We start from the raw sequence: 26,933 nt of genomic DNA, 5'->3' as shown, positions 1-26,933 counted from the left end.
ACATGGTTAAAACAATCATACTAAATACATTTAAGTGTGTTGAAAGTTAGCCTATGTTATAACGTTATTCTGTGTGTTCACTCGGTAAAAGTTTATAGTTTTTATATAAACACTGATGTCTACGGTAGTGATCAAAATACAGTAGGCCTGCCTTTTGAAAGTAACTTAAAGGGTTAGTTCACCCAAAAATGAAAATTCTGTCATTAATTACTTACCCTCATGTCGTTCGACACCCGTAAGACCTCCGTTCGTCTTCATATTTTAGTTGAAATCTGATGGCTCTGAAAGGCCTCCATTGGCACAATGCACGGTTCACTCTCAAGACCCTTAAAAGGTACTAAAGACGTCGTTACAAAGTCCATCTCACTACAGTGATTCTAAAATAACTTTATGAATCGGCGAGAATAGTTTTTGTGCGCAAAAAAACCCTAAATAACGACTTATATAGTGATGACGATTTCAAAACACGGCATCATGAAGCTTCGAAGCGTTATGAATCAGTGAGTCGAATCAGCAGTTTGGATCGCCAAATTTCAGCAGTTTGGCGGTTTGACACGTGATCCGAATCATGATTTGACTCACTGATTCATAACGCTTTGAAGCTTCATGATGCCGTGTTTTGAAATCGTCATCACTATATAAGTCGTTATTTAGGGTTTTTTTGCGCACAAAAACTATTCTCGCCGATTCATAAAGTTATTTTAGAACCACTGTAGTGAGATGGACTTTGTAACAACGTCTTTAGTACCTTTTAAGGGTCTTGAGAGTGAACGGTGCCATTGAGCCAATGGAGGCCTTTCAGAGCCATCAGATTTCAACTAAAATATCTTCATTTGTGTTCCGAAGATGAAAGGAGGTCTTACGGGTGTCGAACGACATGAGGGTAAGTAATTAATGACAGAATTTTCATTTTTGGGTGAACTAACCCTTAAACGCTTCAAATAAAGATTGTATCAATTGCGTTGTTACGCCAGTAGGTGGCGTCAAGTGACTGTTAAAAAATTTATTTGTCATTGAATCATTCATTCAAGAGATTCATTCGAAAACGCTGAAAGTCTTTATGAGTGAGTCATTGAATTATTCATTCAAACCAATTTTTTTATTTTTTATTATTCATTCTAATTAATTAAATGTTTTTAATAGACTGCAGCAATTAACATTTGGTCAGTACCTCTAGTAAATTGCATGTTATTTTGTTTAGTTGATTCAGAATCGTGGGAGAATCGTGATCTCTATTTTAAACAAAACATTGCGATTCTCAATTTATCTGGAATCATGTAGCTCTAGTATGTGTGTGTGTGTGCGCGCGTGTGTGTAAGTAAGTATATATATATATATATATATATATATATATATATATATATATATATATATATATATATATATATATATATATATATATATACCGGTAGTACTAAAAAGGTGTTAAATAAGTATTATAATTGAGTTTACCTTGCTAACAATACGATACTCCACATGTTTGAGGAAGGCCAGTCCTTTCCTTCGGGGCTCTATCTCCACCAGCACACTGTCCCCCAGCTCTTTTAGTGACAGCCCATCCACCAGGGGGCTTTGCTGACCCAGATGCATTTTCTTTGCACCTGATAACAAACGCAAAAAAGGTCCAATTAAGTGTGCAAATTATTGAGTGACTTCCAAGAGGGTCAAATTGTTGGAAAGCTCTAGAAAATGTTAATGTCATAATTTCTTGAGGTTCATACTGTTTAACCCAGATTGCCTTTTTTTGCGTGCAGTGAGCCTAACGTTAATTTACATAAAACACTAATGTTTTTAATCTAAATTGTTTTATTATACCATTCAGAATTTAACAACATTAGTTGATATTATTAGCAGTAGCATGATCTAACAACGAACAGTACTTCTACAGAATTAATCTCACTTTATTTTAAGGTGACATAGTGACACGTTACTACATGTACTTACTATAGTGTAACTAACCCTAAACCAAACCCTAACCGTAACTCAACATTATTTTTTTTTATTAACTAACATTAACAAAGTTTAATAAATGTGGTAAAAAATATATTGCTCATTGTTATTTAATGTTAGTTAACACATAATTTTAATAAATATTAGATATTATTATAAAATGTTACCACTATTTCAAATAAATGCTGTTCTTTTACTTTATTTTCCAACTTTATTAATCAAAGAAACCTGAAATAAAATGTAATTGTATTGTATTTTGTTGCACCAAATCAGCATATTAGATTGATTTATGAAGGATTATGTGACACTGAAGACTGGAGTAATAATACTGAACATTCAGCTTTGCCATCACAGGAATAAATTACATTCAAATGTATTAAAATATAAATCAGTTATTTTAAATGGTAATATGTCAAACTATTATTGTTTTTACTCTATGTTTGATGTTTGTCATAAGAGGATGATTTCACATTTGAAATAATTGTGGTTGATTAACTGAAAATTCAATATCCATTTTGTATTATATAATACTCATGCAAATTACTAAAAAAAGAAACATACAGGGAATATTGTGATGGATTTAGAATCATCCCCAATATGGTTTAAGTGAAGCGTTTTAATCTTCTGTAGAACAAAGTGACCTATTTCCCATCAGATAACACAAGCTATGCTTCAAACGAGTGTCCATGACTATTTTTCGTATAAATAACAGTGGGATGGTTTATATTTGTTGTGCACAAGGCTGACTCATAGGTATGTAAATGCACGATTTATGGTTTTGCCATTCAGCATCTTTTAACAAGTTTTCCCCCCATTTCAATTATGAATGATTCAATGTTTATAGGTATCTTAAATGGAAATACAATCTTTATGCAGTCTGTCCTTCTCTCACATCTCGGCGTGTACTTAGGGTCTGTAAGCTCTTTGTGAAAATAGGATTTGTTACCTTGTCACTGGGGCAATGGGTGATTTCAGGTGATCCTCAAGAGCAATGCACTGGCCTTCGAAATAAAGACGAGAACTTGCTGTTATAATTCACATATAGATGACAAAGCACATTAACATGGTTTTAAACAATGTCCTATAATACAAAAAGGCAGGCTGTCACTTTTCTTGAACGTTTACAGCAATTAAATCAATATATGCCTTGAAATATAAATATAGTTCTTTGTACTTTTGATTTAAAAAGTGTCTCCAATGATAGTAATTCTAAAAAGCAATATCATTTAAAATACCTAGCGTTTTGTGTAGACATGAATGCACATGTAAAACAATTTCTTCATCAAATGCACAAGCTCACATGAAAATGTTGTTTGGTTTTTTGAGTGAAATGGTTTTAAGATTGTTTCCGCATATACTTACCAAATTTCTGATGTGAATGAAGTTGGCTTCGCTTTGCAATCCTCAAGAGATCTTCGTTCGCACCTAGAATGCCCTCTCCACGCTTAATGCCTGACTGTGACTATAGCCCAACAACACCAACAGATCAGATATCAGTCTCTTCTCTCATCCCTCTCTCTCTCTCTCTCTCTCTCTCTCTCTTGCTTTGCTCTTTCCCTCCCCTTCTCTTTGCATCCCTCAACACATACATACCATTAATCATCTTAAGAGGATAGGACCTCTTTAAAAAAAACATCACAGCCTCTTGGAAGGCAATCTGGAATTAAAGCTTATGTAACTGGGTTATAATAATGAGAGTAGCCACGGGCAAAGATAGGGTTTTTATACAGACTTTAAAAGCTTTGCAACAGAGCTGTTTGATAATTACAGAAAAGCAGAGAGGGTGTCTCAGATTACCCACACATTCATACATCTGTTACCATTTCATTCATAAAATAACCTCTTATTTTAATAAATAGCCATAGTTTTAGATAATTATTAGAGCGATAATGTGCATTATTATTGAGATAATGCACATGTAATCCCCAAACCAAATCTATGAGATGTCTATCATCACATGTTGGGTAATGTGATGTGGTAAAACTAAACGACCAATGCAAGGTCATCTCTGTTTTCCCCCCACAGTTACCATTAAATATCAAATGATAGCAGTGGAGCAGGATTATGTCCCCTGTAGCTCTGCAGCTGTTCACTGTTTCCTCTTTCTGATTACATTATTTTAATGACTAGACATCACTGCCATCTTCAAGCATGTCACTTTCTATTTAATAAACAATTTTTTTTATGTATGTACAGTATGTTTGTGTGTGTGTGTGTGTGTGTGTGTGTGTGTGTGTGTGTGTGTGTGTGTGTGTGTGTGTGTGTGTGTGTGTGTGTATATATATATATATATTAGTGCTGTCAAATCGATTAATCACAATTAATCACATCCAAAATTAAAGTTTGTGTGTATGTACTGTGTATAATTATAATGCCTATAAATACACACACATGCATGTATATATTTACAAAAAATGTGTCATTTGTGTATAAAATATTTGTATTCATATATAAAATAAATTAAATATACATAATATACAACAATTTTTTTTTAAATATACATGAATGAGTGTGTATTCATACAAAAAATATATACACAGAACACACACATATATTATGTAAACAAACTTTTATTTTGGATGCGATTAATCACAATTCATTGATTTGACAGCACAAATCCTAAGTAAATAAATAAAAGCATGATGTGATGTATTTAACCCTTAAAGGGGCAAGCATAAATAAATTTGATGGAAAAATGATTCATTGCTATTTTTGTATGTATCTAGACTAAAATGACACAGTTCATACATTTTTTCCAAAATATGACCTTTATTTTCAAAGTTACAGTCTGTATCTCCCAGGATACATTGCCCATTTAGGGTTACATTGTAACATGTATTCTTTTTTTATTATAGTTCATATGAAAACTTTTAAAACATTGAATGAACAATTATTTAGCTAAATGTTTTCATGTTATCCATGCAACATTAGAAAAATTGGAAAAAACTGAACTTTTTCTCCCAAGATGCCTATGCAGGGTATACATTTGTGTCTGAGTGTGTGTGTGTGTGTGTGTGTGTGTGTGCGTGTGTGTGTGTGCGTGTGTGTGCGTGTGTGTGCGTGTGTATGTGTGTGTGCGCGCGTGTGTGTGTGCGTGTGTATGTGTGTGTGTTCGCGCGTCTGTGTGCGTGTGTGTGTGCGTGTGTGTGTGCGCGTGCGTGTGTGTGTGTGTGTGTGTGTGTGTGTGTGTGTGTAATAAAGTATTGGGAAGGGGGGTTCCTTCCCTCTTCCCTCCACTCATTTACTAACATTTAGGCCTCAAAACATAAGAATATCTGTGAGTGATCAGCCCTGTTAAATACCCTTATATGGGCAATGTATCCCCCAGGATACAGACATTCAATGGCTGATAATCAAAGTTGTGAGACGATTATTTTAAAAATATGCACAAGAACATGTAAAACTATCCTTAAAAAACTATTTTCTAAAACAAAATCACTCTAAAATATCATAATTGTGAAAATATAAAAACACTTACCTCATGGCCAGTGTCTTTTTCCACGTATGCTGCCATTTTGGATTTTGATACAAATGTTTGGAATGTTGGCATAAAGTCACATGACCCTGATTACATGACCCATCCTCCCATTAGTGTTTCTCATCAACTGCAACCACATAATGCCCATCCCCCCATGGCCCTTCCCCCTACAGCCTGTTAAATGTCTGTATCCTCCAAGATACAGAAACTCTTTAAGGGTTAAAAAAAAAATGAATAGAGTAATTTTTTTTCAAATGTCCAAAAGGCCTGAAATGTCTAATTTTCCTTAAAATATGAGATTTCTTAAAGCACCATTTTGTTTTTTCCATCTTTCCTATTTTTTGTTATTATGTATGTAATGTACTATGTATGTATGTGGGGTTAGGGTTGTAGGCCTATGTATTTATTTATTTGATGTTGGTTTAGATCTTTAGATGTCTAGAAACAGTAGAAACATGCTGGGCTTTATGTGTCACTTATTTCGAAATGTACTTGAAAATTAGGCTATAGGCTATTAAAAATATATACATTAGCCTATATTTGTGTGCCTTGAAAGCAATAGGCTATAACTTAATACAGATATAATTGACAGAATGCTGACTTACATTCACAATACTTAAAAACTTTATAAGGATTTTGTTTTACAAGAAGCCTATTTTAATGTTTCTCTTTTCAATGGGAAGCTACACATATTTTTCCTTAAAGAATGGAGCTATATTTCAAACAGGCGACCGCTCAATCACAGTGTTGCGCAAGTGTTACGCAGTGCTGACGCACATGAACACGTTTGATGTGCTGTTTATTGTCATGTTAAACATTTTCGGTTGCTAGACTACAACAATGCCCATTACATCCGTACAGCGAAGAGAGACGCGAAACGACGCTCTGCAATATTATCGCGTTAACTGTAGTTTTCACATGCAATATCGACGTGAATCTGTTGCTTTTCTTAACGGCGACATCAGGAAACAGCTGCGTCTTGGGAACTTCTTAGCACCCCTTCCCATGTCAATGCTCGTTTATGCTGTTTTATATTAGGATTTACACACACATTTGAAATGAGAAAAATACGATTTCCTGCTGCATCATAAAACTGGGACATCACAGGTCGTACGTCCATTGAGCATACTGTATGAGAATGTATTATGGTCCTGTTGTTTGTAAAAGGTGATGATAAAATAAACACAGGCCATCACATAGGCTATAATGTCTGTAGTAGCTGGAGAACTTGTCACGGAAGAGGAGGTGGAGGATCTGGTAAGTAACAGTTCATGATGCTTAAATACGAATTAATGCTTAATTCGTATATCTCCTGGACTGTAACATTAGCACAAAGTACCATGCAATACCATCGATTTTGGAGATTTACTATGGTAATAATGCATCAGGGTACCACCCCTTATAGAAAAAGTTATCTAAATATAGGTACCGTATGTCATGTGAATATTTCATGGTAGTGTATTAATAGCAGCCTACTTTATTTATATAAATGTTTCATATAGATATATTCATTAATATGTTTTTTTTATTTATTAATGTTTCGTATATATTGTTTGTTTTCAAGGCAGAGGACAGTCTCTGTAGCAGCTATGTGTCTGACACTGAAAAGGTGAGATAGATAGTCTTTAAAGTCCCCATGAAATCAAAATGGAAGTTTGGCTTTTAGTATGAATATGTTAGCCTTAATGTTATAAGCTAGTGTGCTCCAAAACAATGACAACATTCGCATTTAGAAGATATAAGCATTCAAAACTTACAGTCTCACTCAATGACTTTTAAGACATCACTCCGAGTCCGCACTTCAGCTTCTAATCAGATTTTCTGTCCAATCAAATGCTCTCTAGAATCTGAAGGGTCCCGCCCCCTACACTATAAATAGATGCTGAATCTGAGGCTAAAATCAGTCACTTGTTCACACATTTACTATTTGTTTACATGGTGAATGGGCACATAGTGCACTATATATGGGATAGGGAACGATTCAGACAGTGTAAATATGCTTTCCATTGGGGCAAATTAAAGGGTTAGTTCACCCAAAAATGAAAATTCTGTCATTAATTACTTACCCTCATGTCGTTCGACACCCGTAAGACCTCCGTTCATCTTCGGAACAGAAATTAAGATATTTTTGTTGAAATCTGATGGCTCTGAAAGGCCTCCATTGGCTCAATGGCACCGTTCACTCTCAAGACCCTTAAAAGGTACTAAAGACGTCGTTAAAAAGTCCATCTCACTACAGTGGTTCTAAAATAACTTTATGAATCGGCGAGAATAGCACTACAGTGGTTCTACAATAACTTTATGAATCGGCGACAATAGTTTTTGTGCGCAAAAAAACCCTAAATAACGACTTATATAGTGATGACGATTTCAAAACAAAGCATCATGAAGCTTCGAAGCGTTATGAATCACTGAGCCGAATGATGATTCGGATCGCGTGTCAAACCGCCAAACCGCTGAAATTTGGCGATTCAAACTGCTGAATCGACTCAGTGATTCATAATGCTTCGAAGCTTCATGATGCTTTGTTTTGAAATCGTCATCACTATGTAAGTCGTTATTTAGGGTTTTTTTGCGCACAAAAACGATTGTCGCCGATTCATAAAGTTATATTAGAACCACTGTAGTGAGAGGGACTTTGTAACGACGTCTTTAGTACCTTTTAAAGGTCTTGAGAGTGAACGGTGCCATTGAGCCAATGGAGGCCTTTCAGAGCCATCAGATTTCAACTAAAATATCTTCATTTCTGTTCCGAAGATGAACGGAGGTCTGACGGGTGTCGAACGACATGAGGGTAAGTAATTAATGACAGAATTTTCATTTTTGGGTGAACTAACCCTTTAAGTCTGGTTTCATCACGTTAGTGTCTTGCGAACCGCCAACGCATAACCAGTCTGCTCCAGTCCAGACTCCAGAGACACGATAGCACAGAACGGATCATATGTAGTCGGCACATACCAGAAAATGTATCGGACCCATTTGAATTCTGCACAGAATGCTGTATTTTAAAGCGATATGTAGTAGATTAGGAAAAGAAACGGTTAGAGATTAGGAGGAAACTGCAACGTCACTGAGCTCAACAGCTCTGGGTGAGCTGTGATATAATCGAGTTGTGATAGTGTAAAACTGCTCGAACTGGATTTTGTCCATCAGGAATTGATTGGATCCTTATGGTTTGCTGTCGGTCGATCTCATGTGAATGCGTCGCCTGTCAATAACATCATACCCTCGATTTCTGGTTTTATTTTATAGAAACCATGGAAACACCAAAATCACTTTAATAAATTGTGTGTTTTATTAGACAGGTGAGCAACGGTTTGGATACATTCATTGACAGAAAACAAATCATTGTTTTATAGCTCAACACAGTTAGTCTTATTGTTTAAATCTCCTTTTCTTGATTTACCGCGAGTACCATGTTTTACCATTCCTAATATTTATCTAGATGCAGTGTGCAACAAGTCTCATAGTAGCTGCCGAGTGAACGCATAGAGTAGCATTATAACATAACTTTCAACACACTAAAATAATGTATCTAATATGATAAAACAGAGCTGCGTTACCACACATACACATGACCGGAAGAAGCGGAAGTGGTCGTCTGTGGCATAATAAAAGCTCTGCGAAATCATGGCGTCATTAGACACTATTGTTTTGAATAAGTGACCTCTAGCAGCAAAAAATTAAATATTGTGGCTTACTATTTTAGGTTAACAGGTTTCGATAGTTCAACTGTTGTTTTTTTATTCTTGAATTTTTGTGCCAATATGGTCTACATTTAAGTGTTTGATTGTTGTTTTCTTTTCAGAAGTCAAGAAAAAAGAAAGTTTCAGGCAGACCACCTCCTTCTCCTAGTAAGTTTAAGACTGCCACAAAAATGCCACAACCTTTTTTCTTGCGCATTATATCAACACAGTATTGTAAAAATGTGACGTGCTTGTTTCATTGCGAGTACTTATTGCAACTATATACACTGCAAATATGCCTTTAAAATAATAAATATAAATATTTTTATTCAAATAAAGAATCACCATACCTGAACAGTGCAAACTTGCATTTGAAGAAAACCCCAGTAGCATCATGGAGGACGGTGAAAGGGACACAGCTCCAAACCTGTAAAACCCCTCCTGCTGGTACACCCAGGGATGTCTGGCTGCACTTACAGAATGATGGACATGGTCTGTTACTTTTGTCTATTTTTATATATAACCATATAAAAATATAATTTCTACCAAAAAAGTTTTTCAGATATGTTTACATTCTAAAAACCAATCAAAGTTCAGATCTGCAACTCGACATAAAAATGCAATTTTGCTTCTCAGATAAAATGTACCTTGTTTTAAAGATGTTTAGACATTTTCTGGAAAATTAGACAAGATTATTATCACAGAAATTACTTTCAAAGCAAACCTGTACATGCAAATGTAATTTAACTCTATAAAGCCTATTGTTTCATCTTTATGCATTAATTTTTAAGACCTCCAAATTAAAATTGTACATGCCTTCTGCTCCAAATTAAAATGTTACTTGCCTTCTGCCCTCTGATTGATAGTATATACCTTTTTAAGAAGTAAAAGTCCTTTTAGTATTATTCTGAAAAAAAGAAGTCCACCTTTACATGTGGTGCACATGTCTTTTTGCTGTGAAATCTTTGCTGATTTTTATAAAGTAAATGTAAGAATACATTTTATATTGTTAGTAATATTTCAAGATGAACATTTACTGGACTGAAGCAACTTGGGTTTACTTGATTGTCTATACATAATTTTTAGGAAAATCGTGTTACAATGTTAGTATCAAATATGATACATCAGACTTTTGAGAAACGTTTATTTGTACGTCTTCATTGTATTCCATTAAATTACACGTTTTGCCCCCACAATAAAAACTACAGAGTTTTAGTCATAAAACTAAGCATTTATTATCTTTCTAAGACATATTATTGGGATATATAGAGTGACAAATTATATTTATATGCATTTTATGTAAGGAGTCTGCTATTCTGTTTACATTACAAGCCTCTGAGTAAAATTTAGGTGTTTTCTCCTCCTCAAGTGTGAGCTCCATTTTCTCATTATTTTATTGTCTATATAAGCTTAATGGATCCTATATGATACAAAACATAAAAAACATACCTGTATGACATTTTTTAAATTATATTTTTTCTGACTATTTTGTTAGGCTTTACAGGGTTAAATTTTGTTTATTTCAGAAACATTGTCAAAGTCTCCAAAAGGAGCAGATTACAGTGTCACACAGACCAGTATCCTCATGACCAGCACACCTGAATACTTGAAGGAGGCCTTAGGAATGAAAAAGCCAAAACATTCCCGCTCTGCATCTAATGGTGAGATAAAACCAAAAATATTAACCTGAATTATATCCATATAACAGGTATTATTACATTTTTTTTTCTACTTTTGTGACCATGTTATTTTTACAATTTTTTATCAGGTTATGTTCCAGGGACCCCAGTCTATAAAGAAAAGGAAGAAATGTATGATGAAATAATTGATCTAAAAAAGGTGACACTCTCCTCTCGCCCACTCACACGCTGTTGTGTACTGCAAGTGTTTTTCAGGATATGTTTTTGGAATTTTGATTACATCAGACTGCATGTTTTCGACGAATTGGGCTTTGTGTAAATTCTCAATACTATCAGTCCTATATGTATACCAGGGATTAGTGTTTAGGATTAGTGTGTCCCAAATCATAGTTTGTTAAAAATAGCATGCCAAATGCTCCTGGATGGTGTATTATTTACACTGGATTTTAGGAAATATTGATGTAAACTTTTTGGGTTAATATTACCTACAATTCCTTGTGCAGTGCAAGTGGAGGAAATGGTTTGAGATGTATTTCAGTATTGCATAATTTTGTCTAAGATTTCCTGTCACCAGCCTAGAATGTAGCTTTCTTTGAAATAGAAGTATGCACACTGAAATTGCATGTACCTACATATTTCCACTCCCTTTTCTCAGACCATCCAATCCCAAAAGACTGAATCTGACAAGATGAAAGCCAGGCTGCGTCGTCTTGAAGAAGACAGCACTAAGAAAGACAGACAAATCGAACAGCTGCTGGATCCAGCGAAGGTAATGAGTAATTGTCAGCAAATCCAGCAGCAGAGATGAGCTTGAATAGTTTTTATGAGCGATTACATCCCCTTTATTGCGGAAACGAGTAGCTTAGTGTGTGTGGCCTGTTTTTCACACCACATGCATAAGCAGCACAACTGCGATTATTCAGTCACACTGTTCAAACTGAAAATAATATGATTTCTGTTTATTGAATATTTGATTTTTCATGAAAAAAAAAACGTTATTTTCAGGGTGGATTACTGTCAGACATAGTACACTACCATTCTAAAGTTTGGGGTTGGATTTTTTTTTTAATACTTTTATGAAATGTTTTTATTTAATTTTCCGAAATTAATACTTTATTCATCAAAAATACATTTAATTGATCAAAAGTGATTTACTCACCCTCAAGCCATCCTAGGTGTATATGACATTCTTCTGTCAGACGAATACAATCAGAGTTATATTAAAAAATTCTGGCTAATCCAAGCTTTATAATGGCAGTGAATGGCAGCCCAAAATTTGAAGACCACAAAAGGTGCATCCATCCATTAGAAAAGTAATCCCACACGTCTTCTGGGTTTTAATAAAGACCATCTGAAGTGAAGCGATGCGTTTGTGTAAGAAAAATAACCATATTTACAACTTTATAAAGTCAAATATCTAGCTTCCCCCAGAAACAAAAACATTAAAAAAATTCTACTGACCTCTAACTTTTGAATGGTAGTGTTCTCTCAGAGCTTATTGATTTATAATAATTTTTACGTAATAATTTTTGCATTGATCATATAGGACCCATATTATGCAAGGGGTTTAGTGGACAGAAAGACAGATCCTAGATCGGTGAGTATCCCATTATAAAAACAATCACATTTCTTCAGATCAATTATTCTTAATTTGATGAATGATATAAAAACTAAAAATATTTTTTTTTCTTTTTAAACACACCAGATCATTAATGGACTGAAACAGAGGATTCTACGATTGGAGCAGCAGTGCAAAGAAAAAGAGAATGCCTTGAGGTCTGATGCCAACTTCATTTATATTATACAGTCATGTATTCATTAATCATTAATCGGGTTATTGTGAATCAATACAGTATAAATAAACTTAACAAAACTTCAACATGAGAGCTGTTGGCTAAGTGGAGTCCAAAAATCTTAGTCAATATAAATTGTAAATTTTTAGTTGAATACAATGTTGTGTAAACGCCTCCTAAGACTCCAAACTCTTGAATTTTCCATTTCAATTTTCACTCAGTATTTAAATTTTATCTTGATATAAACAAGATACTCCAATGTATGTTGTACCTAAACTGATGAATTGTGTAATTGCCATTACAGTCAGCTTCAGAGTGACCTCAAAACTACCAACATGCAGGAAATGAAGATCATTGTCGAAACCTACTTTGAGGAGGTAGCTTATATTATTTTATATAGAACTACATGTATTTTAGTTCACTATATATTAAGTTATGTGGGGATTTTTAGTAATACATTCTTTATTTTTCATGCTTAGGTTCAAAGATTGCAAGCACTGTTAGAGTCAGCTGAGAGAAGGTACAAACATTGTTAATTTTGTTAATTTTACTCATAGTTCCTCTTGATTCCAAGTGATTCGAATCAGTCTTTCTCTAACTCTATTTTTACTCTCTTCAGTAATAAGGTGGAGAGCAAAGACATCAGGCGGAAGAACAAGACCCTTAGTGCGACGGTTCTGAAACTCACAAAGACTGTTCAACAACTAGAGGACGAGAACCAAGAACTCAAAAAAGAATTGACAGAGGAAGAAATGAGCATGATGGACAGCCCTGTGTGCCGCGCCAAGGGTACTTACATTTACAAAGGCGCATCTTAACTTAGATTCACACTATAAGTGGAAACCAAGCATGGGCCTGGTTTCACAGACAGGGCTTAGATTAAGGTGTGCTGTGGTATCTGGTTCCAAGATGTTAGCAGCAGATCCTTTAAGTCCTGTAAGTTCGAGGTGGGGCCTCCATGGATCGGACTTGTTTGTTCAGCACATCTCAGATGCTCGATTGGATTGAGATTTGGGGAATTTGGAGGCCAAGTCAACACCTCAAAGTTGTTGTTGTGCTCCTCGAACAGTTCCTGAACCATTTTTGCTTTGTGGCAGGGAGCATTATCCTGCTGAAAGAGCCCACAGCCACCAGGGAATACCGTTTCCATGAAAGGGTGTACATGCCCATAGTGCATCCTGGTAACCCTTGTCAAACTCGCTCAAATCCTTACGCTTGAACATGCATTTTAGTCCAGGACTAGGCTTAAGCCTTGTCTGTGAAACTGGGGGATTGTTTTCTATGAACAACCATACTGGCTTAAGCCTGCCTAAGATGATTAACTAGTCTTAGCTGGTTAGTTGACCTGGCCAATTTGGTGTTTAACTGGTTTAATTGACCGGCCAGCTGGTCTCCTAGCATGACAAGCTGAAATGTGCAGAAAATAAAAGGTCTGAACTAAATATTTAGTATTTAAAATTATTCCCGCACACAGGGCTGAATTCAGTTAAATTATGTATCGTATTTTTATATTTACAGGTTATATGGATTGGAGTAAACAGAGACTTGTGCGACGAATCCTGGAACTTGAAAAGGTGTGTGTGTGTGTGTGTGTGTGTGTGTGTGTGTATTGAACATTACTTGTAGAAAGTAATGATCATGTGAATATAGTTTGTCTAATTTTTTCAGAGAGTAGAGCAGATGAAGAATCTTCATATTACTAAAGCATCAGACTCACAGAAGAGCGCAGAGGAGAAAGGCACTGAGTCAGAATCGGCCAATCAGAGTGATTCTGTCAACACAGAGATGGAGCCGTCTGTGATTACAGAGAATGATGCGCATTTGAGGGGAGCAGTTAAGAAACTGGCAGAAGAGAAAAAGGAACTACAGGAAAAACTAACCCAGAGAGAGTGAGTGCACTCACAGCATACACACTAGCATTACAATGTTGGGGGTCTGAAAGATTTTTTTTAATGTTTTTGAAAGAAATCACCAAGGTTGCATTTATTTGATTAAAAAAGTTAATTGTGAAATATTGCAATAACTCTTTTCTATTTTAATATATTTTAAAAAGTCATTACCAAAAAAGACATTAATCCAGTCTTCAGTGACACATGATCCATCAGAAATCATTCTAATATGCTGATATAGTATTATCAATGTTTAAAACAATGAAAATATGTCTCATTTATTATATTTATACTTCTTAAATGTTTAACGTATTTGAGAGTAATTCTGATTTAAAGTATTTGTCATGTCTTATCAGTGAAGAGATAAAGCAATTGTCTGCTGAGAAGGATGAAGGTCTGAAAGAGGTAGAAAACGCGCTGAAGGAACGAATTCGAGAGCATGAGAGACTGATGCAAACACACAGGTTTGTAATATAAACATAATGAAGGAATCAATAATTAAAACTATATTATGGTGGTGTTTTGGAAGACGCTGAGTTCTCACAAGATTGAATCACATATGTGATGTTACTGTTATGCAAGACAAACTTAATAAATCCTATATTTCCAATGCTGTATACAGTTCTTTCTATATTGAAAGCATTTGTGCTCCTTTAGAGATGTTTAGAGAAATTATTTTCTGTGGTTATTGTTGGAAGAGTAACATTTATATTGGAAACAAAACATTCTTTTACTCCTGTAACATTTTTGACATTTTAAAAACCTTGTTTACTTGTGCAAAAAGAAAATGAATTTCAAAGGTATAGAAAGTTACATTTCGATGAAAGATTATGAAAACAATTTTTTTTTCTGTAGAATAACATGCATTGATGAATCATGAGCAAGGAAATGTATTAAGAAAGAATGTAAAGTCAGTTTAGATTTCATGTTTTATTTACAGGCAGGAGATGGGGGCACTAACTGTAGAAATCAACTGTTTAAAAGAGAAACTAGAGGAGGAGAGAAACCTCCGATTAGTACAAGATCCAAGTCAGGTAATACTTTCAAAATACTTATTAGCTACACACACGAACAGACAGTGAAGATGGCAACCCATAAATCTGAAACTGTCACCACAATCCATATATTTTCTCATCTCACAGGTTCGGGATGGTTCTTTATCATTAACGCTCACAGAACCATTGTCATCATCAGCGGTTGCGTCAATAGAGATGAACAGAGCAGCTAAGATCATCCAGACACACTGGCTCTCACACCGAACACGGGTTGGTACAACACATCGACATGTACTGTACTACCACAGTGAATGTAGATCATGCATGTCCTCCTTTAATCTTCTGCTCCTTTGCTTAGGATCTAGTTCTCTTGCAATCCTGTCTCAGAGGGCATCTAATCAGGCAGAGGCAGTTAGATGGACAGAACCAAACAGACCCAGCAATCATCCCTGTTGCCATGGTAACTATTTTTGTATATTTTGTTTTATACACATTTTATTTACAGATATATATATAGTTCAATCATGAAACTCTCGAGGGCACAGACTGATAGGTCCTTTACATGCAATCTGCAAGCAATCACGTCATTACCACGTGGCACACACTAGCCGCTTTTCCACTGTCTGGCCAGTGCGAGCCAGGGCTAACAACATGCCGTGAAGGGCCAATAGCCTCAGACATCAAGTCACAAGGCCAAAATCAAGCTGCGTTTCCACTGTCGGGCCAGTAGCCCCACAACGCTACCCTAAAACCCTCCCTAAAAAAGCCCTCCCACAACCCCACTATTTCACCAGCATGGGGTTAACTGAAAACTAGCTTGATTGCAAAATGAGTATGACAAAAGCAAAAGCTTGGTCTTTACTTAAAGATTTAAGATTCCAACATCGATTGGTGCACATCAGTCATTCTGAATCAACATAAAAAGAGAACAAGCATACTTATTCAGTCATGCCTGCTTCCATTTACATGTAATGAATGCAAGGATAGGATATGTGACAGGAACGCAAAAAACAACTCCACTGGACTTTTAATTCAATAGGCTGACATATGTAGAAAAAAATATTGATAAAATATCATATGTTTTCAACTTGAGTTAGTGTGTAATGTTGCTGTTTGAGCATAAAAAAGATCTGCAAGGTTACAAAGCTCAAAGTCCACACCAAAGGGAGATATTTTATTTAACAGAAATAATTAAATTAAAATAAAGTAAAAAAAACATATTTTGTCAGTTTACTTTAATAATTTTTACTGTATTTTTCATAAAATAAATTCAGTCTTGGTGAGCACGAGAGTTTTTTTCAAAAACCTCTTAACATTTAAAAAAATATTCTTAAAGGTGCACTATGTAACATTTTTTCAGTAAAATATCCAAAAACCACTAGGCCAGTGTTATATATTTTGTTCAGTTGAGTATTTACAATATCCCAAATGTTTCCAACTATTTGTAAATCGTGAGAAATTGCTATTTTAACCAAGGAACCGGGACGTGTGAGCGAGTCGCCTGTCAATGGCGTCATATCTGCGTTACACTCGGTTTCCGGTTTTATTTTGCAGAACGCACAGAGTAACGTCATTACATAATTTTCAACACACTCAAATGTATCTAATATGATAAACAGAGTTGCGTTACCTCATACTCATGACCGGAAAAGCGGAAGTGGCGCCGGCGACTGTGGCATAATAAAAGTCCCGCTGCTCGCGAGGCGTGTGTTGCGTTCATCTTATTAACAATCGCTCCAGCGGCCTTGCTCAGCTCCCACAACACTCTCGGCCCTGCTCTGCTTCATACAGCATGTTTTCTGCCCGAGTCCTATCCCTATTCTTTTCCACCGGCTGTGGATGTACCAAGATTCTGCGCTCAAACTTGGTGTCATCAAACTACGCCTTTGTTTTGAACAGGTGACCTCTAGCGGACGGAAAAGTTACATAGTGCACGTTTAACAACCCCAAACTTTTGCACGGTAGTGTATGCTGTCAAATTGATTAATTGAGATGAATCGCATCCAAAATAAAAGTTTGTGATTACATAATATGTGTTTGTTTTTTATATAATTATTATGCATATATAAATACACAATCATTCATATATATATATATATATATATATATATATATATATATATATATATATATATATATATATATATATATATATATATATATATATATATATATATATATATATATATATATATATATATTTAAGAGATATTTGCATGTATATACTGTATATATATGTTTGTATAATTGATATTATGTATAAATATTATATATGTAAATATAACACATTTAAAATAAATTAAAACTTAAAATAACTTAAATATAAACAAGCATGTGGTTGTATTCATATATACATAATAATTATACACAGTACACACACATACAGTATATTATGTAAACACAAACTTTTATTTAGGATGCGATTAATCGATTTGACAGCACAAATTTTTTATATGATGGTACTGTACATGGGATTATTATATTACATGTCCAAAAACCATGGTAATACTTATTGGGCATAACCCTCCTGGTAAAGACATGTTTGATATGTTTCACATCAAAATATTCCTTTTAAATATAATTTATATTTATATTTCAGATCCAATCAGGTATTAACACTCAGGCTGTAAAGGAAGAGGAAGTGACTCTGCTTCAGGCTGTCTTAAGGGCTCATCTCAAACGCAGCACTCTGAGGATGAACAGGTGATTTAGATACATAGTTTATACACTAAATTACTACATTACTACACTGAAATACTACATATACTACACAGTTTTTGCATATTTCCATATTTATATTATATCAATTCCATTAAAAAAATAAACCTTGCACAGATGATTGTTCTGGTTAGAGAATGCAAGAATGCAGTCGCAACAGTTGGTTTGAATGAATATGTTTGCATGCATGGCCAGGTGGTCTCCTGACAGACATACGTTGACTTGACTTTGCAGGGCGTCTACAGTGACACAGTCTGAATCTTTCATTCATCAGAAAAAGCAGTATCTCTCAACCCCTCCACTGCTGCCCACAGGGTCCCCACAGGCCATATTTACGAATAAAACGCAAACCTCAGGTGATTATTAATCTTTATTAATGTGCTTTGTTCTCACTGAAGAGATTGATATGACCTCAGGTTAGTTTTCTTGTTTGTTAATCTAGGATTGTAGTAAAGCTTGTTTGTACGGGAAGAAGGAGGCGGGAACCGGCGAACAATCAAAATATTTAATCAAACATAAACACAAAATAAAAATGGCGGCGACAGCCCCTCACGGTCGACTGCCGCCTACACAAACACAAAATGAAAACAAAAAGGCTGCAGCCCCTCACGGACGACTGCAGCGTGCACATAACAAAAACGTCCTGGCCTGGTCCTCTCTCCTCCCTCACTGTCGTCGCTCCTCCTTTATACTCCCTCACTCCTCCGCAAGGGCCGAGATCGCTGCGGCTCGCAGCTGGCTCTCATCCTCTCTGATGAGCGCCGCCTCGTCCCGCCCTCACGGTCCCTCGGCCTCGCTGCTCGCCACAAGGATCAATAAGACTTTGTTGGTTTTCAGGTTTAGAACGGTTTGATGAACCAAAAATAAATTTTGTAAACAAAGATGCAAACCTGGTCATCTCTTGTGCTGACCTCTCTTTAAAGTCACTGCAACTTGTATTGGATGCTTTTATAATTATATTCTTTCTAGGTGTAACTGCAGAGAAACTAAGTCCTGCTTATAATGATGAGCTACATGACAAGAGATCAATACCAGAATATAATATATAACTCATTCCTAGTACAGTACCGTTCAAAACGTTTGGGTCAATAAGATTGTTTTGTTTCTTTTAAAGAAATTCATACTTTTATTCAGCAAGGATGCATTCAATTGTTCAAAAGTGACAGTAAATTTCTATTTCAAATAAATGCTGTTCTTTTGAGCTTTCTATTCATCAAAGAATCCTGAAAAAAATTATCATGATTTCGGTAACACTTGACAATAAGGTTTCATTAATTAACAATGACTAAAAATGAACAATAGTCTACAGCATTTATTCATCTCAGTCAACATTTATTAGTACATATTTAAAAATACTAAATTTTTATTAGCTGCATTTTAATTAACTAATGAACTAAGATTAATAAATACTGTAACAAATGTATTGTTCATTGTTAGTTCATGTTAATTAATAAATTAACTAATGGTAACACATGAGACCTTATTGCAAAGTGTTACCATGATTTCTATAAAAAGTAAATAAATAGAGACACTAAATAAGATAAGATGTTTTTTGAGCACCAAATTATCATATTAGAAGGATTTCTGAAGGATCATGTGACACTGAAGACTGGAGTAATGATGTAAATGGAGTAAATTCTGCTTTTCCATCACAGGAATAAATTACATTGGTCCCACTTTATTAGGTGAGGAGTAAATAAATAAATTAAATATAATTGTTAAATATTGAACTTTTGTCACTCAGAAATGCACTTGACAGTAAAGAACTGGTTTTGAGCTAGGATGCATTAAAGTGAATTTACTGCTATTAAATTCTGTCATCATTTACTCACCCTCAAGTTGTTCCAAACCTGTTTGACTTACTCTCTTCTGTGAAACACAAAATAAAATATTTTAAAGAATGTTGGCAACCAAACCATTTTGGTTTGACTACCATTGAATATTGTATGGACAAAAAAAAGACTCAAATGATTTTCTTATATGTTACACAGAAAGAAATTCATTCAGGTTTGTAATGACATTTGAGTGAGTAAATTATCACATTTTAAGTTGAACTAACCCCTTTAAAAACAATAATATTTTAGAGTTAACACCTCATTTATGTAAGACACAGATATCTATCTTTCACGAGGCTCTCATTGAAATAACATTTCATTACATTTCATTAGAACTATTAAAAAGTTCATAAAACATTCAAAAGAGGAAAAAGTGGTCCTTAATTCATGGGATCCAGGCTTTAAAGTTGTTTTGTTGAATTATCCTTTATAATGACATTGTAACTGTAGTTTCATTTAACTGTAAGATCATAGTAGTCACTGATACAACCATGCTCCTCATTACCATGGGTCTCTAAAATAAATAAATAATAAACTATTGAATTTGTAATACAAAATATTGTAAACATGTATAAAATACGAATACATTATAAAAGTGATTTATATTCTGCAATATTTAATGTAAGTAATAATAGCAACATTTTTAATAAATACAGTTCTGCCAAAATGCAATATTTCCTCACTGTAAGTAGCTGCAAGGTCAATTATTATAAAGGTGTGGTGGTGCTAGATTGACAAGTTTGTAGTTGTGTGAACGTTTTCCAATTTACCTCGTAATGTACTGTATTTACATGGTCGCGGCTGTTTTCAGCTGATTCACCACAGAACCTGTAATGTTCCCATATCACACGACTGTATAAAACAAAATTCGGAGTCAAAGTGCCGTTCATGTAATGAATCCACAGAGTCATAGAGATCCATTTGCAGCTTTATTAGTGACAAAGTCAGACAGACAGGGTATAGATCGGTAGACAGGAATGGTATGGGCAAGGCAAAGAATACTCAGGTAAGCTAGCGCTGATGATCGGGTCAGGCAGCGAGGTTTCAAACACAGGTAACAGTACAGGGTCGTGGGAGCCAGAGTATGTTCAGATAGCCAGGAAACAGTCCAAGGTCGAGGTAGCCAGAGAGTGGTCGAAGATTTCCAAAAACAGTCCAAGATCTAAACCAGAATAAACAGAATGAGTAGACAATTGCTCAGTATGTATGCCAGGGCAAAACAAGACTTCGCACTGAATGGGTGTGAGAGAGTGATTCTTATACATGTGGAAATTAAGTGCAGGTGTGAGTGTAATCACTGAAGAGCAGGTGTGTGATCAGTCCGGGAGAGCAGCATTATGGGTAATGTAGTTTGCCTGGCCATGGTCAATACTCTGGAGATGGATCCCTCTGTGAATGCGGAGGTGACGCAGGAGACTCCTGTGTAACAGAGCCCCCTCCCTGCGAGCGACTCCTGGCACGAGGAGACAAACGGCGACGGGGTCTTCCACGTTGTCGAGGAGCAGGTTTATTTGGGTGTGATAAGTGGAATTTCTCCGTGAGTGTGGGGTCCAGGATGTCCTTGGCCCTGATCAAGCACCGTTCCTCCGGGCCGAACCCCTCCCAATCGACTAGGTACTGCAGAGTGTTACCCCTACGTCTGGAGTCTAGTAGTTCTTTTACCCGATATGCCTCCTCGCCGTCTACCAGGACAGGTGGAGGGGTCTGCGGTGTGGCTCTCTCCTCTGACACTCTCTCGGGACTGTTAGCGGGTTTCAGCAGGGACACATGGAACGTGGAGGCAATGTGGTAGTTAGTGGGAAGTTTGAAACGAAATGACACTGGAGTGATTTGTTTTAGGACTTCGAATGGACCGACATTTCTGGGACTGAGCTTACGGCAGGGGAGTCGAAGCTTGAGATCCTTTGTGGACAACCATACCATTGACCTGGACGGTACTGTGGAGCAGGACGACGATGCTGGTTGGCGTGGTGTTCCTGGCGCCGGACTGCATGTAACAGGTGTGCGCTTGATCCCAGACTTCTTCGCTCCTTTGGAGCCATTCCGTTTCCGAGGGAAGTTCTGTGGGTTCCCCGGACCAAGGGGATAGTGGAGGTTGGAAACCTAGTATGCACCGGAACGGAGTTAGACCAGTAGCGGGTTTGACCAGAGAGTTCTGGGCGTATTCAGCCCAGAACAGGTAACGCTCCACTCTGTTTGCTGCTGCTGACAGTATGTGCACAGGAACCGAATGATGTCTTGGTTTAAACGTTCTGTCTGCCCGTTGGAATGGGGGTGATATCCGGAGGTCAGACTGATGTTCACATTGAGGTGTTTGAAGAAAGCCCTCCAGACTCTGGAGGTGAACTGTGGCCCTCAGTCTGACACGATGTCATCAGGCAGGCCGTAGAATCGGAACACCTGATTGCAGAGGATTTCAGCCGTGGCGAGTGCTGTGGGCAGTTTGGGTAAGGCCCCCAGTCTACATGCCTTGGAGAAGTGATCGACTATTGTCAATATGGTGGTATTTCCCTGGGATTCTGGGAGATCTGTAATGAAATCTATAGCGATGTGGGACCATGGACACTGCGGAATGGGCAACGGAGTTAGGAGTCCGGCAGGTAATTGACGAGGCGTCTTGGAAGTGTTGCAACTGGTGCAATTTTGGATGTGGTGGGTTGTGTCGGCGAGTAGAGTGGGCCACCAGAACCGGTTGCGGAGAAGGTGAACAGTGGCGGTGATACCGGGATGACCGGAACTGGGCGTCGCGTGTACCTGGTCAATGAGGTGGGTGCGTAAGGGAGCAGGGACATAGATGCGATTAGGTGGACCATTCAATGTAGGTGGCTCCTGGCGATTGAACTGGTTCAATCTCAGTGATGATGTCCCATTGCACAGGAGCGACGAGTAGGTTCTCAGGAAGAGTATTCTCGGTGATCATGGGTTGGAGTGTCTCATCGGTCTGGCGAGAGAGAGCGTCAACCTTAATGTTCTTGGAACCAGGACGATACGTGATAGTGAACTGGAATCTTGTAAAGAATAGAGCCCACCGGGCCTGACGGGGATTCAAGCATTTGGCCGCCCGGAGAAACTCGAGGTTCTTGTGGTCGGTGAGGATGATGAAAGGTTCCTGTGCTCCTTCTAGCCAGTGCCGCCACTCCTCTAAAGCCAGTTTCATGGCCAGTAATTCACGGTTGCCCACGTCATAGTTGCGCTCAGCTGAGGTTAATTTACAAGAAAAGAAGGCACAAGGATACATTTTTTCAGGCATGCCTTGACGCTGGGACAGAACTGCACCTACTCCAGTGTTTGAAGTGTCCACCTCGATGATGAACTGACGTGTGGGGTCTGGGTGCCGCAGTATGGGAGCAGAGGTAAAGCGTGTTCGGAGCTCAAAGGCTTTGGTGGACTCAGGTGTCCAGCTCAAGCGATGGTGCGGATGTTTGGTCATGGTGGTCAGCGGGGCGGCCACTGTACTGTAGTTTCTGATGAACCGACGATAGAAATTCGCAAACCCCAGGAACCTTTGCATGTGTTTGACTGTGTGGGGAACTGGCCAATTTAGGACCGCCTGAACCTTTTTCTCGTTCATCGCCACACCCTCTGGACTGATGACGTATCCCAGGAAAGACGTTCTTGTGCGATGGAATTCACATTTCTTGATTTTGGCATAGAGCTGATATTGAATGAGTCGTCTGAGAACAGATCTGACATGCTTGACATGTTCCTCCATGGTTGATGAGTAAATCAGTATATCGTCGATGTAGACGATTACCCACCTCTCCAGCATGTCCCGAAAGACGTCATTCATGAACGCCTGGAAGACAGAAGGACTATTGGACAACCCGAATGGCATACTTCCAAGTTGTAGGCATTACGGAGATCCAACTTGGTATAATACTTGGCTTGACGAAGCTGTTCGGCGAAGCGGCCGACCATCTAGCGCCTCGACTGTCAGAGAGAAATTCACAGGGATTAGTTTGGAGTTTATGCTGTGCAGTGAATTCATGAGACATAAAATTTCCCGCGGCTCCTGAGTCTAGCAAAGCGGAAGTGTCAATCATTCTGCCGGGTAGAGAGAGACGAACAGGTAGCGTGAACCTGGACCACCGATTGTTGGAGACTGCCAGGGTACTCACTGGTTGAGCCTGAAGAGACGGACAAACTGGGCAGGAGAGTCTGCGATGACCAGACTGTCCACAGTAGAGACAGAGGTGCTGCTGCAGGCGACGCTCGTGTTCCTCAGGAGTGAGAGGAATAAAACCCAGCTGCATGGGCTCTGGTGCATCCGTGTCGTCGGAACGAGCACGATAGGAAGCTCGAAGTGTGCGCCGAGAACGAATAAGGTTGTCGATCTGAATGGCTAGGTTGTTGTATTCGTTCAGCGTTCTCCCCTCATCGCGGCAAGCTAACTCAGACTGAAGTTCATTGGTGAGACCTTATCTGAACAGGGTTTTCAAGGTGTCCTCAACCCAATTGGTCTGTGCAGCAAGGGTGCGAAACGTGAGGGCATAATCGGCGGCGGTTCTTCTCCCCTGAGTATGACTGAGAAGGCGTTCACTGGCATCACCGAGCTCAGTGGAGTGCTCAAAGACGCTGCGGAACTGCTGGGTAAATGATGCAAATGTGGAGAAAGGAGATCCATCCGGCCTCCAGATGGCAGTTACCCATTCCAGCGCCTTTCCGGTGAGGAGCGAACACACGAAAGCAATTTTCCCAGAATCGGTGGGATGGAGTGCTGGCTGTTGATCAAAGTAGAGGTGGCATTAGAGCAGAAAGCCCTTGCATTTAGCCGAAGCGGCGTCATACTTCTCTGGAAGAGCGAGACGAGGATTGACTGAGGTGCTCACCGAGGGTGGTGAAACCCCTGAGGCCTGATCGACGCAGGAGACTCCTGCGTAACAGTTCATCACTTCATCAGCAGAAACGCAGCGCATGTTCGTCCACGGCAGCACATGTGCAGATATTCGCTTTTTGCATTTTCCCATGCGCTCAAAAAAAAGAAGAAAAAAACTGCGTCTAATATGGACGAGGGGAAGTCTCTCTTGCTTTGGCCTGTCAATTCAGAAGACAAACCAATGGGCCGCTGTCCCTGCATGATGGACCAGTCGGTGGCAAAAAATATATAAATAACCTTGTAGGCTATCGGCCCCAAAGTGTGTCGGCCCATAGGGAAAATGCCCGGTATGCCAGATTACCAGTCCAGCCCTGAGGTGGCCTTAACTACTATGTACTTACATCAGAAAATAAGTACAATGTACTTATTGTGTCCATATTGTATTGCAAAACACTTTTGCTGATATTAAGGTGGGATACGGGTAAAGTTAGGGACAGGTGTGGTGGGTAAGTTTAAGGGAAGTGTCAACAGTGTAATTATAAATGTAACAGATGTAATTACATGCAGGTAATTTTTTTAATGTAAGTACAATGTAGAAACATGTATGTACACAATAAGTGCATTGTATCAAATTATTAATTTAAATGTTATTACATAGTAGTTAAGGCCACCTAATATAAAGTGGGTCCATTACATTTTAAAATATTTTCAAATACAGAAGTATTTTAAATTCTAATAATATTTCACAATATTACTGTTTTTACTGTAAATAAATGCAACCTTGACTTGAGCAAAAGAGTCTTTTGAATGGTAGTGTATGTCTGAGAACACCAGTATTTCTTTGAATAATCTCTGATAAACTACCATTATGCTCATTCATCTATTTAATGTAATTACATGTCCGATTTTGTTTTGTTTGTATTAAGAAGACCTGAAGACCCACCAACAGCAACCAGCCACTGAAATTCCAAAGACCATTGACTCAGATGACTCTGATGACATCATTGTGTCTCCTTCAAGGCCACTGAGAAAAAGAGAAAAATGCTTAAATCCGTTCAGTGCTAATGACTTGATTTAGCTCTTAGTTGTTGTTTTTTTTACTATTTGAACCTCAAACGGTTTCATAAATAATGTATTTTCTCTCTTAACTTAGAACACACAGATTAACTTAAGGGAACTGAAACAAACAAACTGTCATTTATGGGCAATAATGACTGGACAGAGAAGAACATGGATCATGGACGATAGATCATTATGGTTTTGTGATTTCACACTTTATTATTCTGATACGGTCACATTCTTTTGACTTCTAGGAACTGAACCTTCAAATAATGTAGACATTTTAAAAGTTCAACTCCAAAAGTGCCTTGTGTTGGAAGATCATCTCTAAATGAGGTTCAGGGATTTAACATTCTTCATATACTTTTCATTGTAGATAAATATACACATTACACTAAGCAGACTATCTTATAAAGTATATTTAAGCCATTGTGTGCATTTAAGGTACACCTCTGATTGATACAAAAGTACTGTGAATCTCCACAAACATATTGCTGTATAAGAGAACTTCGAGTTCAGATTGGGGGGAAATGACAGTAAATGCTGTTAATGCAGTTATGAATGTCGTCAGTGTGTTTAATGTTATTATAGACAAATATGTATTGAACCAATAATAGCACTGAAAAAATGTGTTGCTGTTTTCTTGTTTCAATGTCTTTGCTCTAAGAGCACATAGTTTTTTGTGCCATTGTCTTTGAATTTTTCTTTATTAAAGATTTGTTTTCTCTGAACTTTTGTCCTTTGTGCTAAGAGTGAAAAAGTACCATTTCCTGATTTAGTCTAGCAATGGCTACCTGATTGTTAATTTAAGAAATTAACATATACACTACAGTTAGGTGATCTATTAGATTTTTTAATGCATTGGAGGCACAAACCCCAGTATATCATATATCAGTGGTTTTCCACATTTTTGACTCCAAGCCCCCCACCCCCCTTTTAAGAGCTGAATGTTCCTCAAGGTTTCCAATCTTTTTAACCAATAACACTTTTCCTGTCGTGATGTAGCGGATAAGGGTTAAGGATAATGATTTTTAAAATATATGCACGAATAAATAAAGCCTACTCTATTGTATT

General features: G+C 37.4%; 2 protein-coding genes across 4 annotated transcripts in view; one reads left to right on the top strand and one right to left on the bottom strand.

Moving 5' to 3' along the window:
• The window catches only part of snx8b (sorting nexin 8b), a 10,523-nt gene extending 7,012 nt beyond the window's left edge, over positions 1–3,511 (bottom strand). The window contains exons 1-3 of the mRNA XM_079811971.1: positions 3,313–3,511; positions 2,897–2,951; positions 1,453–1,601 (exon numbers count right to left, since the gene is read on the bottom strand). Coding sequence (XP_079668097.1) covers positions 1,453–1,590 — 138 coding nt within the window. The 5' untranslated portion in view covers positions 1,591–1,601; positions 2,897–2,951; positions 3,313–3,511. The remainder of the gene's footprint in view (positions 1–1,452; positions 1,602–2,896; positions 2,952–3,312) is intronic.
• Positions 3,512–6,174: 2,663 nt separating this feature from the next.
• On the top strand, positions 6,175–26,588 carry iqce (IQ motif containing E). Of its 3 annotated transcripts, none has more exons than XM_079811520.1 (21): positions 6,175–6,685; positions 6,993–7,037; positions 9,237–9,282; positions 9,454–9,606; positions 10,641–10,775; positions 10,883–10,953; positions 11,410–11,523; positions 12,301–12,351; positions 12,460–12,530; positions 12,852–12,924; positions 13,027–13,067; positions 13,167–13,336; positions 14,066–14,121; positions 14,216–14,436; positions 14,793–14,900; positions 15,377–15,470; positions 15,579–15,701; positions 15,790–15,891; positions 18,031–18,134; positions 18,384–18,505; positions 25,730–26,588. In XM_079811520.1, exons 1-21 carry the CDS (start codon positions 6,635–6,637, stop codon positions 25,876–25,878), a joined length of 2,100 nt encoding a protein of 699 aa, XP_079667646.1. In that variant the 5' UTR covers positions 6,175–6,634; the 3' UTR covers positions 25,879–26,588. The 3 variants fall into 3 exon arrangements, with proteins under 3 accessions (XP_079667646.1, XP_079667645.1, XP_079667647.1); XM_079811519.1 differs by having other exon boundaries at positions 25,727–26,588; XM_079811521.1 differs by lacking the exon at positions 18,384–18,505 and having other exon boundaries at positions 25,727–26,587.
• The last annotated feature ends 345 nt before the right edge of the window (positions 26,589–26,933 follow it).

This window comes from Gobio gobio (assembly GCF_949357685.1).
Source record: "Gobio gobio genome assembly, chromosome: 3".
NCBI lineage: Eukaryota > Metazoa > Chordata > Actinopteri > Cypriniformes > Gobionidae > Gobio > Gobio gobio.
This window is presented reverse-complemented; position numbering and strand designations above follow the sequence as displayed.

What these genes read in the sequence shown, in the direction of transcription:
- iqce (XM_079811519.1), top strand. Translation starts at nt 6,635, where the DNA reads ATGTCTGTAGTAGCTGGAGAACTTGTCACGGAAGAGGAGGTGGAGGAT. An exon ending in AGACTGATGCAAACACACAG is followed by an intron (nt 14,901 to 15,376) that starts GTTTGTAATATA and finishes TTTTATTTACAG; the next exon opens with GCAGGAGATGGGGGCACTAA. An exon ending in AGCACTCTGAGGATGAACAG is followed by an intron (nt 18,135 to 18,383) that starts GTGATTTAGATA and finishes TTGACTTTGCAG; the next exon opens with GGCGTCTACAGTGACACAGT.